Source organism: Eptatretus burgeri, chromosome 18 (assembly GCF_056783735.1).
Source record: "Eptatretus burgeri isolate ZD-2024b chromosome 18, Ebu_testis_v1, whole genome shotgun sequence".
Lineage (NCBI taxonomy): Eukaryota > Metazoa > Chordata > Myxini > Myxiniformes > Myxinidae > Eptatretus > Eptatretus burgeri.
The window spans coordinates 23,550,925-23,565,500 of NC_140978.1; the positions used below are offsets into that span (position 1 = coordinate 23,550,925).

General features: G+C 43.7%; 1 protein-coding gene across 6 annotated transcripts in view; it reads right to left on the reverse strand.

Moving 5' to 3' along the window:
* GRM2 (glutamate metabotropic receptor 2) overlaps positions 1–14,576 on the reverse strand; it is a 101,228-nt gene that overhangs the window by 7,236 nt on the left and 79,416 nt on the right. For all 6 annotated transcript variants that reach the window (XM_085864034.1, XM_085864033.1, XM_085864032.1 and 3 more), the window contains 2 exons: positions 12,058–12,913; positions 948–2,020 (listed from right to left, as the gene is read on the reverse strand). In XM_085864034.1, coding sequence (XP_085720160.1) covers positions 948–2,020; positions 12,058–12,913 — 1,929 coding nt within the window. The remainder of the gene's footprint in view (positions 1–947; positions 2,021–12,057; positions 12,914–14,576) is intronic.

Genomic DNA, 14,576 nt, shown 5'->3' on the forward strand with positions numbered 1-14,576 from the left:
AATATGCTTCTAAAAATACAAATGGTGCAATACCAATTACAGGACCATGTCAACCCCAGACCATAATCTCCAAGGTGGCTGGTGGGATACCCAAGAGGTGTGCACACACACCTGTGAAATGTCTAGCATGGGTCCGAATCTCCACCCAGCTATAAAATGTCACCTCGGTCTCTGCCATGCAGTGCGAGGCATCACTGTGTGTGCCATCCATCGGATAGACGTTAAACTTGGTATTTCGCCTGCTAGCATTAGTTAGCAGACGATTAAGATCTCAAGGTATCTCACGAGGAGTCAGAGAATTATTGTCTACACCTCGATCAAATTACAAATGTCTGCCCAGCATAACACTTGCCAAGCAATTTGATTAGCAGCTGCTGTACTGATTTTTATCCACAAGAGGGTGCAGCATCCCCTCTTTTAGTCTTCTTAAGCCAAATTTCCAGGGCTGGCAGGTTGACCTAGACTCGAGGTACACACACTTTTCTCCAAGCTGTCTCGCCTCGGTTTGAATCTCAGCCCAGCTATAAACTGCCATCATGGTGTTTTAACAGGCAGGACGAGGATGGACGTTAAGCTGGGTATCCTGTCTGCTGGCATTAGTTGGTGGATGTTGAAGATCTCATGATGTCCTTCACATAGAGTAGGTGAGCTGTCACTGGCACGATGACCAAATTCCTGCTCTCACCTTAATCAAATGTCAGGCCCAGCCAGCCAGTTCGTGAAAGAGTTGGGTCAAACTTTCTCCCTGCCAACCTTGCAAGAATATCAGAATAATTGTGGCCATCAAAGAAGATTAAGCCAGCAATCTCTCTTTTGGAAAGAATATCAAGAAATACACATGCATTGGCCCGGTCCCTTTACAAAATTGGAAAGCCATACTTTAAGCCATAAAAGACTTGGGTACCTCCTCATAAATCTCCCATTTCCCATTCGTGCTGTAGTCATACCCTGTAATCACTTGACGTAACGTAGAAGATTGGCAGGAAGGCAAGCCATATGATGCATGTCGTATACATGGTGAAGCCAATGAATTTGGCCTCATTGAAATTTTCTGGACACTTCCGGGTCTTGAAAGCATACACTGTGCACAACACTACAAGGACCACATCGAAGACGAGGGAAAAGAGCACAGAAGCATCACTCGCGTTGCACTTAAGGATGACGACATCCCGCCGCTCTGGTGAAGGTTCGCGCCGCACACCCGGTGGTTCAATGATGAGCCACACGACCACTGAGACCACCTGGCAGGCCACCAGGGTCATGCAGATAAACACCTGGGAAGCAGGACTGATGAATTTGAGGCGCTGAGCACCATCACTGGCATTGCCGAAGATTCGTGCTATGCGGTTGGTCTTGGTGAGCAGTGCTGCGTAGCACACTGTGAAGGAGGTACCAAGACCCAGGCGCCTGAGAGCGCAGATAACCATAGAAGGCCTGGCAATCTCCAGAAAAGTGACTGCGTAGCATGTGAAGATTCCGATCAGGAGTATTAAGCAGAGCTCACGACCCGAGGCCTTCACGATGGGTGTGCTGCTGTACCTGTAGAAGACAAACGAGACCAAAATGGTGCACAACATCCCCAGGCATGCGAGAGTCACCGGCACCAATGCCCAGGCATCGGTCCAGGTGATGTGTCGTGCAGGTAGTATGTAGCAGCCGGTAAGGTCGCTTGTGGGCCAACGACCCGCACCACAGTCATAGCACGTAAACTCGTCCAGCAGGAACTCATGTGGATGGCACCGCACGCAGATCCAGCAGCACATCTCCCCTGGCTGCATGCTCTTTGCCTCATTGCGGGCACACGGAGCACTGCACTGTGAGCTGGGTACCAAGTTGTTGGCGAACCGCGGCCATGCCACACGTGCAGGGTTCAGGTGCAGCTGCCGTGCCCAGTGTCCTGCTGGGACGTACGAATGTCGCCCGTTGTCTTTGCGGCGGAAACTCAGCACGTTGTATCGTCCTATGCTGTCCCCCAAGGAGTTCAAACGCTCCCAGCTGTCTGTGTCCGAGTTGAATGGTGCTGCGAGGGAGAAGAAGACAACATTGTAGGATTGGTGTTGGATTTTGATCAAACAGGCCTATAAGTATAGGCCTGGAAAAACATCATTCCTTAAGATCAGAAACATTAAAGTGACATATAGGTTCAGGTGTGCAGTGTGTAGGTGGTTTGCAACTGATGTCTCAGGAGTATTTTCTTGGAAAATGTACAGAAGCACTCTACACACGAGGATTCTTCAACCAAAAAAATTTGCAAAGTTGTGTTAAAGTGGAGGAGCAGTGAAAACAAGAAAAAAAAAAAAGAAAAGTTTCATCAACAGCGTCGAAAATGATTTTCTGGAATTTTGAGCAAATCACTTTGGGAACTTCACACAATTGAAGGTTTACATGGAGACGTTGCAGAACCTGACAGTACTGTACTCCATTCCACGTCATCCCACTCATACTCCAGATTGGCTTCGTGGTAATCAACAAATAAATCCGCCTTTTCCAGATTATGCACCAAATATTTATAGGGTTGTGCTGAAGATGTCGTGTTCCAAAAAAAGAAGAGATAAAATGCACTTTGTTTATAGCATGCTTATCCCTTATACTCCTTATAGGATCACATCCAGACTTGACATTCGGACGATGCATCCCAAGCACGACAGTAAAAAGGTCCCAAATTATGAGAACAAGTCCAGTAGTTAAAGACTCTTCCTTGTGCTCAAGACTCCATAATATGAAATAGTGCTGCTCTCAGGCTGATAGTGGAGTTTGGCGAAATATGGCTGCAAACATGTATCGCATGCAGGACACCCATAGGTGACACTTGTGTGTATCTTTACATGATTTACAAAGACCTTGGTGGACAGGTAATAAATAATTGGGTTGGGAAGGGGCATGTACAGGGTCAAAGTTTGCGCCATTTTGTGAAAGTATTAAATAGATGGATTCAAGTCGACAAAAATAAACAAACTATGCTGATCCTTTATATTAGTATGCCCTACCCGCTATCCCTCATCGTTACCCACATCCCCTGCTTGTCCATCTCCATCTACTTTCTCCCTCCGCCCTGCCGTTGGCATTGCCCCCTTTCTCCTGCTGTTCCTTTTGTTCTGTCACGTCCTGATCCGTGCTGTGTGACAGCTCTTCCACGAGCCTATGTTCGTAGTTTGGAGCCCTGATTATATATTTATATATAATTTTGCATGTATTATACACCAGCAGGGGTACCCGGCATTTACCGGTGCTGTTCTACTCCTTTTGGTATTTTGAAGAAATCAAAAACATTTTTGCTGGGGGCCTAAAACGCTTCCCTCCACCCACGATTCATTTAATATCGGGGATCATTTAATACGACCTTTCACATAGCGACAAAGGCTTAGGCATGACAGAGCAATTAAAAATATATACATATCCCCAAAAATCCAACTTACTTTTCCAAACATTTTAAAAAATGTTGATTTGTTAACAACACTCACTGATGAACCTCTGAAAGTTTGACAAAGAGCCGTTGTGCCATCTCTGAGAAAAAATGGTGACACACACACACACACACACACACACACACACACACACACACACACACACACACACACACACACACACCTCTTATAGCAAGGACTATCAAAAGTACCCGTCCCCAGTGATGGAAAAAGCTAGCCTGGTGGTAGAGGAAATAACTATAGAAGATGACAGTCATCTAGTTACTCAGGAAAATTAAATCCATCCTGCAGGGCTGAAGTTCTGGTTCATCCTTTCGGTGCCATTTCCACCGTTGGTGGGAGTACCCTTCTCTGATCACCTGTGGTTAGCAATGTGCTGCAGCACTCTTTCTGTTCCACGACACCACCAAAGGTAGCGCGATTCAAACCAACTCCAACTGCAACAGCGAGGAAGTTTACCCCATCATTCTTCCTGGGGGTTTAAATTTTAAGGCCAAAGGAGCTGCTAACCCCTCTTAAACCTGGCCGGTACAAGCTTTTACCTCTGTGACAAATTTGGTCCAAATCCGTCTTGAGGTGTAGGAGTGTATATGTCGTTTATATTTGCAAGTATCTGAACAAAATATTTGCAAGTATTATGAATTTTAAATGTATTCATCTTGGGAAAAGGCCATCCGGGCCATCGTGACTGCATCGCTTTCCAAAGATTGCTCGTTAGGGCAAAGACAGATACCTCAGCTCGTGCCCTTAAACAAGGAAACACTAAACAGGAGTGCAATCACGAGGTGAGGAGCCCATCATTATTCAATCCAAACAAACTTCCCAAAGGACCCACACGTGACCCAGAAGAGCACAGATGGGAGTGGTTAAAGGAAGAAGAAAGAAACTGCATTTGATAAAGAGAACAGCAGATACCACATAGACAAAGCAAACACATTTACATCATTTTAGTTAATTATTTTAGGCAAAGCATTCCATGCAGTATTTTCTTACAAAAAGAGAATATTTAATACAAAGTAGAGTCCCGTGACCTGAAAAGGCACAGTTTTAATTTTAACATCCATGACATCGTCGTCCAATACCCTACCAATTATTAAAGGGGGGGACAATAAGCTAATCTTATGCTGTAATATTATGTTTTGGATGAATATATTTGGTATTAAAAAAATCAAACAAGACAATGGTGTCTCCACCGTCACCAAGGAGACAACTGATTTAAGTTGTGTACATACTGTATCACAACCTGAAAGCATATTCTATTCAACAGGGTGACCCCAAAAAGTGGGTCCTGGGAAAAGTTTAATAACTTTAATATTATCCAATCAAACTTCACAAAATTAACAGATCCTATTACGCATTCATAGGGAAGTTATCAGTTGTCTACAAAGAAATTTGACAATTTTATAATGAAATTACTGACGACGTCGATATTTGATGATATGCTCCAAATGGGCACCATTTCGCTCAATGCAGAGGGCCCCACATCGAGCAGAGTTATTGATGACTTGTGTGCACTGTTATCGGAATCCTCCTCGAGCTTTCTTTGCTGATGCTGAGTTCTTGACAGGATATTGAAGAGATTTATGAGGACTGTGGGCGACTAAGTCAGCGACGGCAGCGATATTCTCAGGTGACCTTGATTTTGGTTGGCTGGCATGACCTCCTCTGTTTGGTGAATTCATATTCAAGACTGTGCCATGATGTTTAAATTTCTTCACAAACCTTTGAATTTGAGACGTTCTGTGCGCTTTCCTTGTTGCAAAATGTGCGTAGAACAGTTTCCTCGTCTGTAAGAACGAATTTGTCTGCAGATAGTTTTCTACAGAAAATGACTTCTCCAGGTGTCCACGACGTGGTGTGTGAATGTCACAGATTCAAGAGACTTGGCAGATACACTCTCCTTTAACTCAGTTCAGACATCCTGAAAAATAAGAGATTGAGCGAAAACTGGAGGTTATTAAACTTTTCCTGAGGCTCACTTCTTTGGATCACCCTGTATAAGTTGTAATTGCAAATGCCTTCCTGGCCAAGAATATCATTCAACTCGATTCCGTGTTTGTGACCAATCAAACGGAAGACCAAGAAGGAACCCAAAGTGGTATAAAGCAAATATGGAGTCATCAGGAGGAACCTGGATAGGATTCGGGTTTCATCCGCTCGTCCACAATCCTCAAACCCATCCAGGTGCAGCCAAGTGAGCCTTACAGAAAAATTTCTGCAAGAATTCATTTCTCCTTAGAGAGATCGATAACAAAATAGAGAAATAGAGAGTAAGGGATAAAAGAGAAGAAAAAGAAAAATTAGAATAAACAAGTAAAAAAATTACCCCCGTACGGGAGTGACGGTCATCTCTGCGAGAAAATATATAGCCTCCTGAAGGTGGGGCAGTTTTTGCAAACTTTGAAGTCACGTGACGTGAAAACGAAAGCGAAATTCGAAAATCCGTCCTGACCAAATTTAGATATTGTCCCATAGATTTATATGCCACAATCAAATTCAAGATCGCTTGAGAAATGTAGGAGGAGATAGATTTTGAAAATCGTCATTTTTGCATTTTTTGCCAACTTTGAAGTCACGTGACACGAAAACGAAAGCGAATATCGAAAATCCGGCCCGACCAAATTTAGATATTGTCCCAATAGATTCATATGCTACAATCAAATTCAAGATCGCTTGAGAAATGGAGGAGGAGATAGAATTTGAAAATCGTCATTTTCGCAACTTCAAAGGCCTCGTGACCTTAACCTTCGGTGACCTTGAAAGTCATACCATCGTGTACGTCTCATCGACCTCAATCAGGATCACTAATGACCAGATCTCCCGCTTCAACTTCATTGTGAACGGACGGACGGAATGATCGAAGGACATTGACACCCATATTATTAGGTCATGCTCGAAGAGATGACCTAAAAAGGTATCTAATGTCATAGCCCCCGTCGTTTTAGTAATTTTGCTGCATGTAGTTAAAGGGCCAGCCCATATTTATGTAAAACTAAAATGCCCGCCTGTTTACCAGTCGGCCATCTTTGATCAGATTGCAAAATAAAGATAGCTGCAGTTGTACGCCACCATGTGCTGTGCTTGTGCCAAGTTTGAACAAAATCGGACCATGCATGTCTGAGAAATGGTTGGGAACACGTTTAAGTAGCAAAATGGCCATCGGTCGGCCATCTTGGATCTGATGTCGAATATAAAACAATGTGCTTATGTAAGTCATCGTTCTTTATCTGTGTGCCAAGTTTGAACAACATCGGTAAATGCATGTACGAGAAATGGTCGAGGACGTGTCCGATACCAGGTTGTTGTTTTTTACAACTAAAATGGATCAGCCATCTTTGATCTCATCGTGAAACAAAATTATACACATGTGTATACCATCATTTGTTGTCTTTGTGCCAAGTACGGATAAAATCGGTCCATACATGTCCGAGATATGGTTGCGGACACGCGCACTGACACGAAAATCGAGACCAAATGGATAAGCCTCCATTTCGGACTGAGTCCAAAGGGGTCTAATAAAGAGAATTGTGACAAAAATTAGAAAGAAGTGTGAAAAGAACAAGGATGTCAGGAAGAACCCAAATAGATAGACTCCACAGTCACTCCCCATGCTCAAACACAGCAACATGTATGTACAAGCTACCAGCAGTCTGTCAACATGTACAAGCTACCAAGACATCAGCGACAAGATCTAAAAACAAACTTGAGAACGATTTAATGAACATGTGATAACTAAGTTTCCAGTAACTTTCCTGTTCGTATATAAAGCAGGGAATTACAACCAAAATGGGGAATTGCACAGTGATATGAAAGGGTCATTAAGCAGATTGTATTATCAGGCACAATGGAGATTTTAAGGTATCCATCACAAGAATCTGATTTTAAATGAGACCCTGTACCTTTTCCAATCCCTCTGTGTGGGTTAAGCTGCAAGCTGGTCTTTTGGGTGCTCCATCTGAGCACACAGCTCATAGCATTGGGATCCCAGATTCAAATACCTTTCGTTTAGTCTTCTAATCCATCCATCCATCGGGACCATACTGTGCAGAGTGTTGGTGCTGCCTGAGCAGCCTCCTTGGCTATTGGGCACAATCCTGGACGGGTCACCATTCCGACACAGGATACCAGCAAGCTGGCACTCATTTTGCCGACCTCGGAAGGATGACAGGCAGAGTCAACCACACCTGGTATTAATTCAACAGCCAATGGGGATTTGAACTCAGGATCCTAGAATCCCAAGCCCACCACCCAAACTATTAAGCCAACACCAGGCATAGTCTTGTGATGAAATGTCCATTATTACCTGTACCACTGAAGGTGGATGGAGGTTATGTTTTCACCCCTGTTTATTACTTACGAAATCTTAAGATTTCGTAAGTATATTGATGACTTCCGTTTCTGTTTGTTTGTTTGTTTGTATGTTTGTTTGTAGGCACGATAACCCGACAACGGAAGAAGCTACCAATGTCAAATTACACCACGTGATTCAGGAGGGTGATGGGTAGTGCTGATTAGATTTTGGTCAAAATCGGTCAAAGGTCAAGGTCACAGTGAGGTCAAACATAATTCCGTAAATTCACGTGGAGAAATGTAGTATTTTTGCTTCGCTCGACGTTACGAGTTCGTTTTAACTTCGATTTTAATTTTGTCTTTGGTTTTTGCGATCGCTTTGGACGCTTAAAACTCGGTTGTCGAAATTCTGGTAAAAATCGGATGTTTTGGAGACGTTTTAAGATTGTATAAAAATATTTCACTCGACGCGTCACGAGTCGTCACGTGGTGCAGCGCGCTCGAGCAGACGCGTCGTTGAGTCACGTTAAGGTTTAATTTCGTGGAGAAATGGAGATTTTTGCTTCGGTCGACGTTACGATTTTTGATGGTTTGGAACAGAATCATCGTCGAAACTTCTGGTTTGCGTCGCTACGTTCTCTCGAGACAGCTTTTATTAGAGAAGGTCAGAGGTCAAGTTGACGATTTCGTAAGTACCAGTCTATGACTGTTTGTTTGTGTGTTTGTTACTTACGAAATCTAAAGATTTCGTAAGTATATTGATGGCTTCCGTTTCTGTTTGTTTGTTACTTACAGAATCTAAAGATTTCGTAAGTATATTGATGCCTTCCGTTTCTGTTTGTTTGTTTGTTTGTTGGCACGATAACTCGAGAATGGAAGAAGCTACCAATGTCAAATTATACCACGTGATTCAGGAGGGTCATGGCTCGTGCTGATTAGATTTTGGTCAAAATCGGTCAAAGGTCAAGGTCACAGTGAGGTCAAACATCTAAAACATAACTCGAGAACAGAAGAAGCTACCAATGACAAATTACACCACGTGATTCAGGAGGGTGGTGGCGAGCGCTGATTAGATTTTGGTCAAAATCGGTCAAAGGTCAAGGTCTCAGTGAGGTCAAGCATCCAAAAAATGATAACTCGAGAACGGAAGAAGCTACCAATGTCAAATTACACCATGTGATTCAGGAGGTTGGTGGCTAGTGCTGATTAGATTTTGGTCAAAATCTGTCAAAGGTCAAGGTCACAGTGAGGTCAAACATCCAAAACATTCGATTTTTGATGGTTTGGTACAGAATCATCGTAGAAACTTCTGGTTTGCATTGCTACCTTCTCCAGAGACAGCTTTTATCAGACAAGGTCAGAGGTCAAGTTGACGATTTCGTCAGTTCCAGTCTATGACTGCTTGTTTGTTTGTTTGTTTGTTGGCACGATAACTCGAGAACGGAAGAAGCTACCAATGTCAAATTACACCATGTGATTCAGGAGGGTGTTGGCAAGTGCTGATTAGATTTTGGTCGAAATCGGTCAAAGGTCAAGGTCACAGTGAAGTCAAACATACAAAAAAAAGGGATAACTCGAGAACGGAAGAAGCTACCAATGTCAAATTACACCACGTGATTCAGGAGGGTGATGGCTAGCGCTGATTAGATTTTGGTCAAAATCGGTCAAAGGTCAAGGTCACAGTGAGGTCAAACATCTAAAACATAACTCGAGAACAGAAGAAGCTACCAATGTCAAATTACACCACGTGATTCAGGAGGGTGATGGCTAGCGCTGATTAGATTTTGGTCAAAATCGGTCAAAGGTCAAGGTCACAGTGAGGTTAAACATCTAAAACATAACTCGAGAACAGAAGAAGCTACCAATGTCAAATTACACCACGTGATTCAGGAGGGTGATGGCTAGCGCTGATTAGATTTTGGTCAAAATCGGTCAAAGGTCAAGGTCACAGTGAGGTCAAACATCTAAAACATAACTCGAGAACAGAAGAAGCTACCAATGTCAAATTACACCACGTGATTCAGGAGGGTGATGGCTAGCGCTGATTAGATTTTGGTCAAAAACGGTCAAAGGTCAAGGTCACAGTAAGGTCAAACATCCAAAAGATGATAACTGGAGAACGGAAGAAGCTACCAATGTCAAATTACACCACATGATTCAGGAGGATGATGGCTTGCGCTGATTCAATTTTGGTCAAAATCGGTCAAAGGTCAAGGTCACAGTAAGGTCAAACATTCGATTTTTCATGGTTTGGTGCAGAATCATCGTAGAAACTTCTGGATTGCGTCGCTACCTTCTCGAGACAGCTTTTATTTGACAAGGTCAGAGGTCAAGTTGACGATTTCGTAAGTACCCGTGTATGACTGCTTGTTACTTACGAAATCTAATGATTTCGTAAGTATATTGATCACTTCCGTCCTCCGTTTGTGTGTTTGTTTGTTTGTGTGTGTGTGTTTGTGTGTTTGTTTGTAGTCACGATAACTTGAGAACGGAAGAAGCTACCAATGTCAAATTACACCACGTGATTCAGGAAGGTGATGGCTTGCGCTGATTAGATTTTGGTCAAAATCGGTCAAAGGTCAAGGTCACAGTGAGGTCAAATATTCGATTTTTGATGGTTTGGTACAGATAACTCGAGAACGGAAGAAGCTACCAATGTCAAATTACACTACGTGATTCAGGAGGGTGGTGGCTTTGCGCTGATTAGATTTTGGTCAAAATCGGTCAAAAGTCAAGGTCACAGTGAGGTCAAACATCCAAAACATCCAATTTTTGATGGTTTGGTACAGAATCATCGTAGAAACTTCTGGTTTGAATCGCTACCTTCCCAAGAGACAGCTTTTATTAGACAAGGTCAGAGGTCAAGTTGACGATTTAGTCAGTTCCAGTCTATGACTGCTTGTTTGTTTGTTTGTTGGCACAATAACTCGAGAACGGAAGAAGCTACCAATGTCAAATTACACCACGTGATTCAGGAGGGTGATGGCTAGCACTGATTAGATTTTGGTTAAAATCGGTCAAAGGTCAAGGTCACAGTGAGCTCAAACATAATTCCGTAAATTAATGTGGAGAAATGGAGTATTTTTGCTTCGCTCGACGTTACGAGTTCGTTTTAACTTCGATTTTAATTTTGTCTTCGGTTTTTGCGATTGCTTAGGACGCTTAAAACTCGGTTGTCGAAATTCTGGTAAAATCGGATGTTTTGGAGACGTTTTCCGATTGTATAAAAAATATTTCACTCGACGCGTCACGGGTCGTCACGTGATGCAGTGCGCTCGAGCAGAGGCGTCGTTGAGTCACGTAAAGGTTTTCCGTGTGCGCGCTGACGGTGTTTTCGATAAAGATGGTGTTTAAAAGTCATTTTTTATCCCAATAAAGGTTATCGTCGCATGCCTGACTCGCTGAGCCGTCGGATTATGTAAAGATTGTTGGTGGATGGCCGAATATTACGGTTTTCTGACTTTGCTAAAATAATATTGAATAATTCCGTGGAGAAATGGAGATTTTTGCTTCGGTCGACGTTACGATTTTTGATGGTTTGGTACAGAATCATCGGAGAAACTTCTGGTTTGCGTCGCTACCTTCTCAAGAGACAGCTTTTATTCGACAAGGTCAGAGGTCAAGTTGACAATTTCGTAAGTACCGGTCTATGACTGCTTGTTTGTTTGTTTTTGAGCAGGATATCTCAAAAAGTTATGGATGGATTTGGACGGAACTTGGTGGACCGGTTGGGTGTGTGACAAGGACGAATTGATTCGATTTTGGTGAAGATCTGACTCCAGATCCAGATAAGAGAATTTATAATTTTATAATAGATTCCTCATCACAGAGAGATAGGACCAAAAACTATATATCACACAATATTTCAAAAAAGTTGTGGATGGGTCATGATAAATCTTGGTGGATGAGTTGGTGGATGACAAGAGCAAGTTGATTCGATTTTGGTTAAGGTGCGGATGCAGATCCGGTCTATCAGTGCGATACAATACGTAAACTGTTCAGCCTGGCAGAGGTATGGAGCTCTTCCGAGTGTGCCGTTATAGTCTCGCCATGTGCTTGTAAATTCATATGGAAGAATATCATTACCTGTTGATGCTCTTGGCATGCATGTGATGTACTGTGTATGTAAAAACTCCTCCATGAGTCTGAGATAACTATAAAAACAAGGAAGGGTAAAATTCACTGCTTTAGCTTAACACAACCCTTTCTGGATATAACTGATTTTGTTAAGACCCAACAAGAGTTTGAATCTGATCAAAGGGAAATCGTTTTACGACACCACTTCGGAGCAAAGTTTTTGGCCACCTTTGTGCATGGATGTAGTGCAATGCATGTGACACACCTTTGTAGTTCACATTCAGGATGAACTCCTTATACAGACGACGTCCGTCAATGGGAACCATCGCGTGGCAGAGCTTGTAAGTGTCCGGGCAGAGAGACCGCTGCATGTTGTGCAGGGCATGAGCCATTGCGTACACGGCATTCACCACGAACATGATCTTCGACTCCTGCTCGTAGCTCGCGTTACGAAGCGAGAGGTGGCGCGGGCACAACCGCCCGGCTTTATCAGAGCCGGGAAGCGAGCACCGCATCTTGTGCTCCCAAAACTCCCGGAACCATGGGTTTCGTGGACTTCCATGGGGTGTTAGGTTCAGAAAGTAGTGATCAAATGCTTGGATGCGAAAAGAAGACAACTCTACGGTGATGGCTCCCTCGGCGATGGACTCCAATCCGTGAACTACAGAGTCCAGAGCACCCCATCCATCGCTGGCGACCCACTGGAAGGAGATATTGAGCCGATGCGCGGAGAAAAGTAGGCTACGGGCGTCATCACTCCTCATGAAGAGAACGACAACATTTGCATTTGCCTTCTCAGTGAGCATGTGGATGATGTGATCATAGGATCGGTGGTCCATGGAGCGTCCGACCTTGGCTGAAGCTGCGATGCATATGTTCCTTGAGCGTGCCTCCATTTGAAATGCCTCAATGCCCGTCTCACCATAATCGCCTTCCGACGCCACAGTGGATACATAGGTCCAGTTAAAGAAACGCAGAATATCAGCTAGTACTTTGGCCTGGTATGAATCGGGTGGAACGGTTCGTGCGAAGTAGTCGTAACGGGACTTGTCGCTCAACTTGGCGCTCGTCGATGCATAGCTGATTTGCGGGATTTTGAACAGACGGAGAAGGTTTGCGACCTGGAAACAAGCACAGTTGTTTACCACAACCATCATCACCACCACCACCACCAGCACTACTTAACGCATATTTAATCCAGTGGTTGTAATGTCTGCTCCAAATAAAAGCAATTAGATGCAGTATCAGCACATTTGCCAGAATAAGGCCCAGGTAGGAAGTTCGAGGCTTGCTGAACGCTCTATAAAGCGAAAAGCTGCAATTTCATTCTTACATCAGTTAGTGCACACCCTGAATTAATCCGAGAGCAACCAAGGGAGCTCTTGGTTCAACTTATCCTTGAAAAAGTTAGGCTCATGGAGGAGCTAAACGACATAAGGCAGCAGGATCACAGAATCACAGAATCAAACAAGAAAAAGAGCAATCAGAGATTGCAGACCCTCACCAGGACTTGTTTTGTGTGATGTGCTGTGCGGTGTTTGTGTAGTTTTGTGTGGTGTTTGTTTACAGGTGTGTTATGTAATTAATAAGAGGCATGATTAGAACTGCCACATTTTTACTGCTGGCAGTGATGACCGGTTCAGTCATATCAAAGAAGGAGATTTTTGAAGGTTAAAAAAAAACAAAAACAATATGGCTGTCCAATCACGTGACCGATGCCGTAATCAAAAAATGTTGTGGACCATATTATCCCTAGATGACCCTCAAAATTTTTCATAATGATCGGATGTAGCGTTCCACATATGCAATTATGACGTAATAACAAAGGCACCTATGCCATCATTAAAAAAAAAAACACATTCCCCATGAGGAGGAGTACTTGCTATGCGCCAAGTTTCAATTTTGTTCTTGGTGCGATTTCAGAGATACAGAGGTTCAATTTTTTTTCCATTTTTCCAACATGGCACCACATGACCTATGATGTCATAATTATCATCCAAACATTCTACATGAGTAGTCACACTGATGGTGAAAATTTCGGCTCGATTCGACGAGCATTTGCAGAGAAAAACGAAAGTTCTGGGCGGAAAAACAAATACACAAACGGACCCAAATGCAGTACCCTCTCCTTCAAGCCTAAGTCACATTTGCTCTACGGCTAGGATATGGCGGCCGTACCCCCCCCCCCCTGAATTGACAGAAACGTGCGGCGGCCGCAGAGTTTCTGAGGTGGCCTCAGGGTGGCCCTACGGCGTATGGCTATCTTTTACAGGCCGTAGGGGTCGCCGTGGAATTATAGCGCGGAGTTATAACTTTTTTCATTTCTATGTTGGCCATAGCAATTCGACAAGCCAAGCTGTGATGTAGTTGTGTTCCACGTCGACTGTACGTAGGGCGTACGGTGGGCTTGTGTTATTCGTGCGGCTTCTGTAGGCTCTTATCAATTAATAATGAATTTTGCCAACGCCCAAAAAATTACGGCGGCCGCACTATTTCCATGGTCGCCATAGGGTAGTCCGAAGGCCTAAGTCACATTTGGCACGGCGGCCGTAGGGTCAACAAAATCTACGGCCACTAGCAATTATAAGGTGGCCGCAGTATTTCCACGGTCACACAATGTAGCAGTCACATATATTTTTATTTTTGGGGAGCCGCACGGCGTATTTAGAAATTGTGGAGAACGAAAACGTGGGGGTGCCGGACGGTCTTTGATTTGATGTCGCACGGTGACCTTAGGGCGTCCCTGCGGCGGGCATAGAATTTTCAAGGCAGACGCAAGGTAGC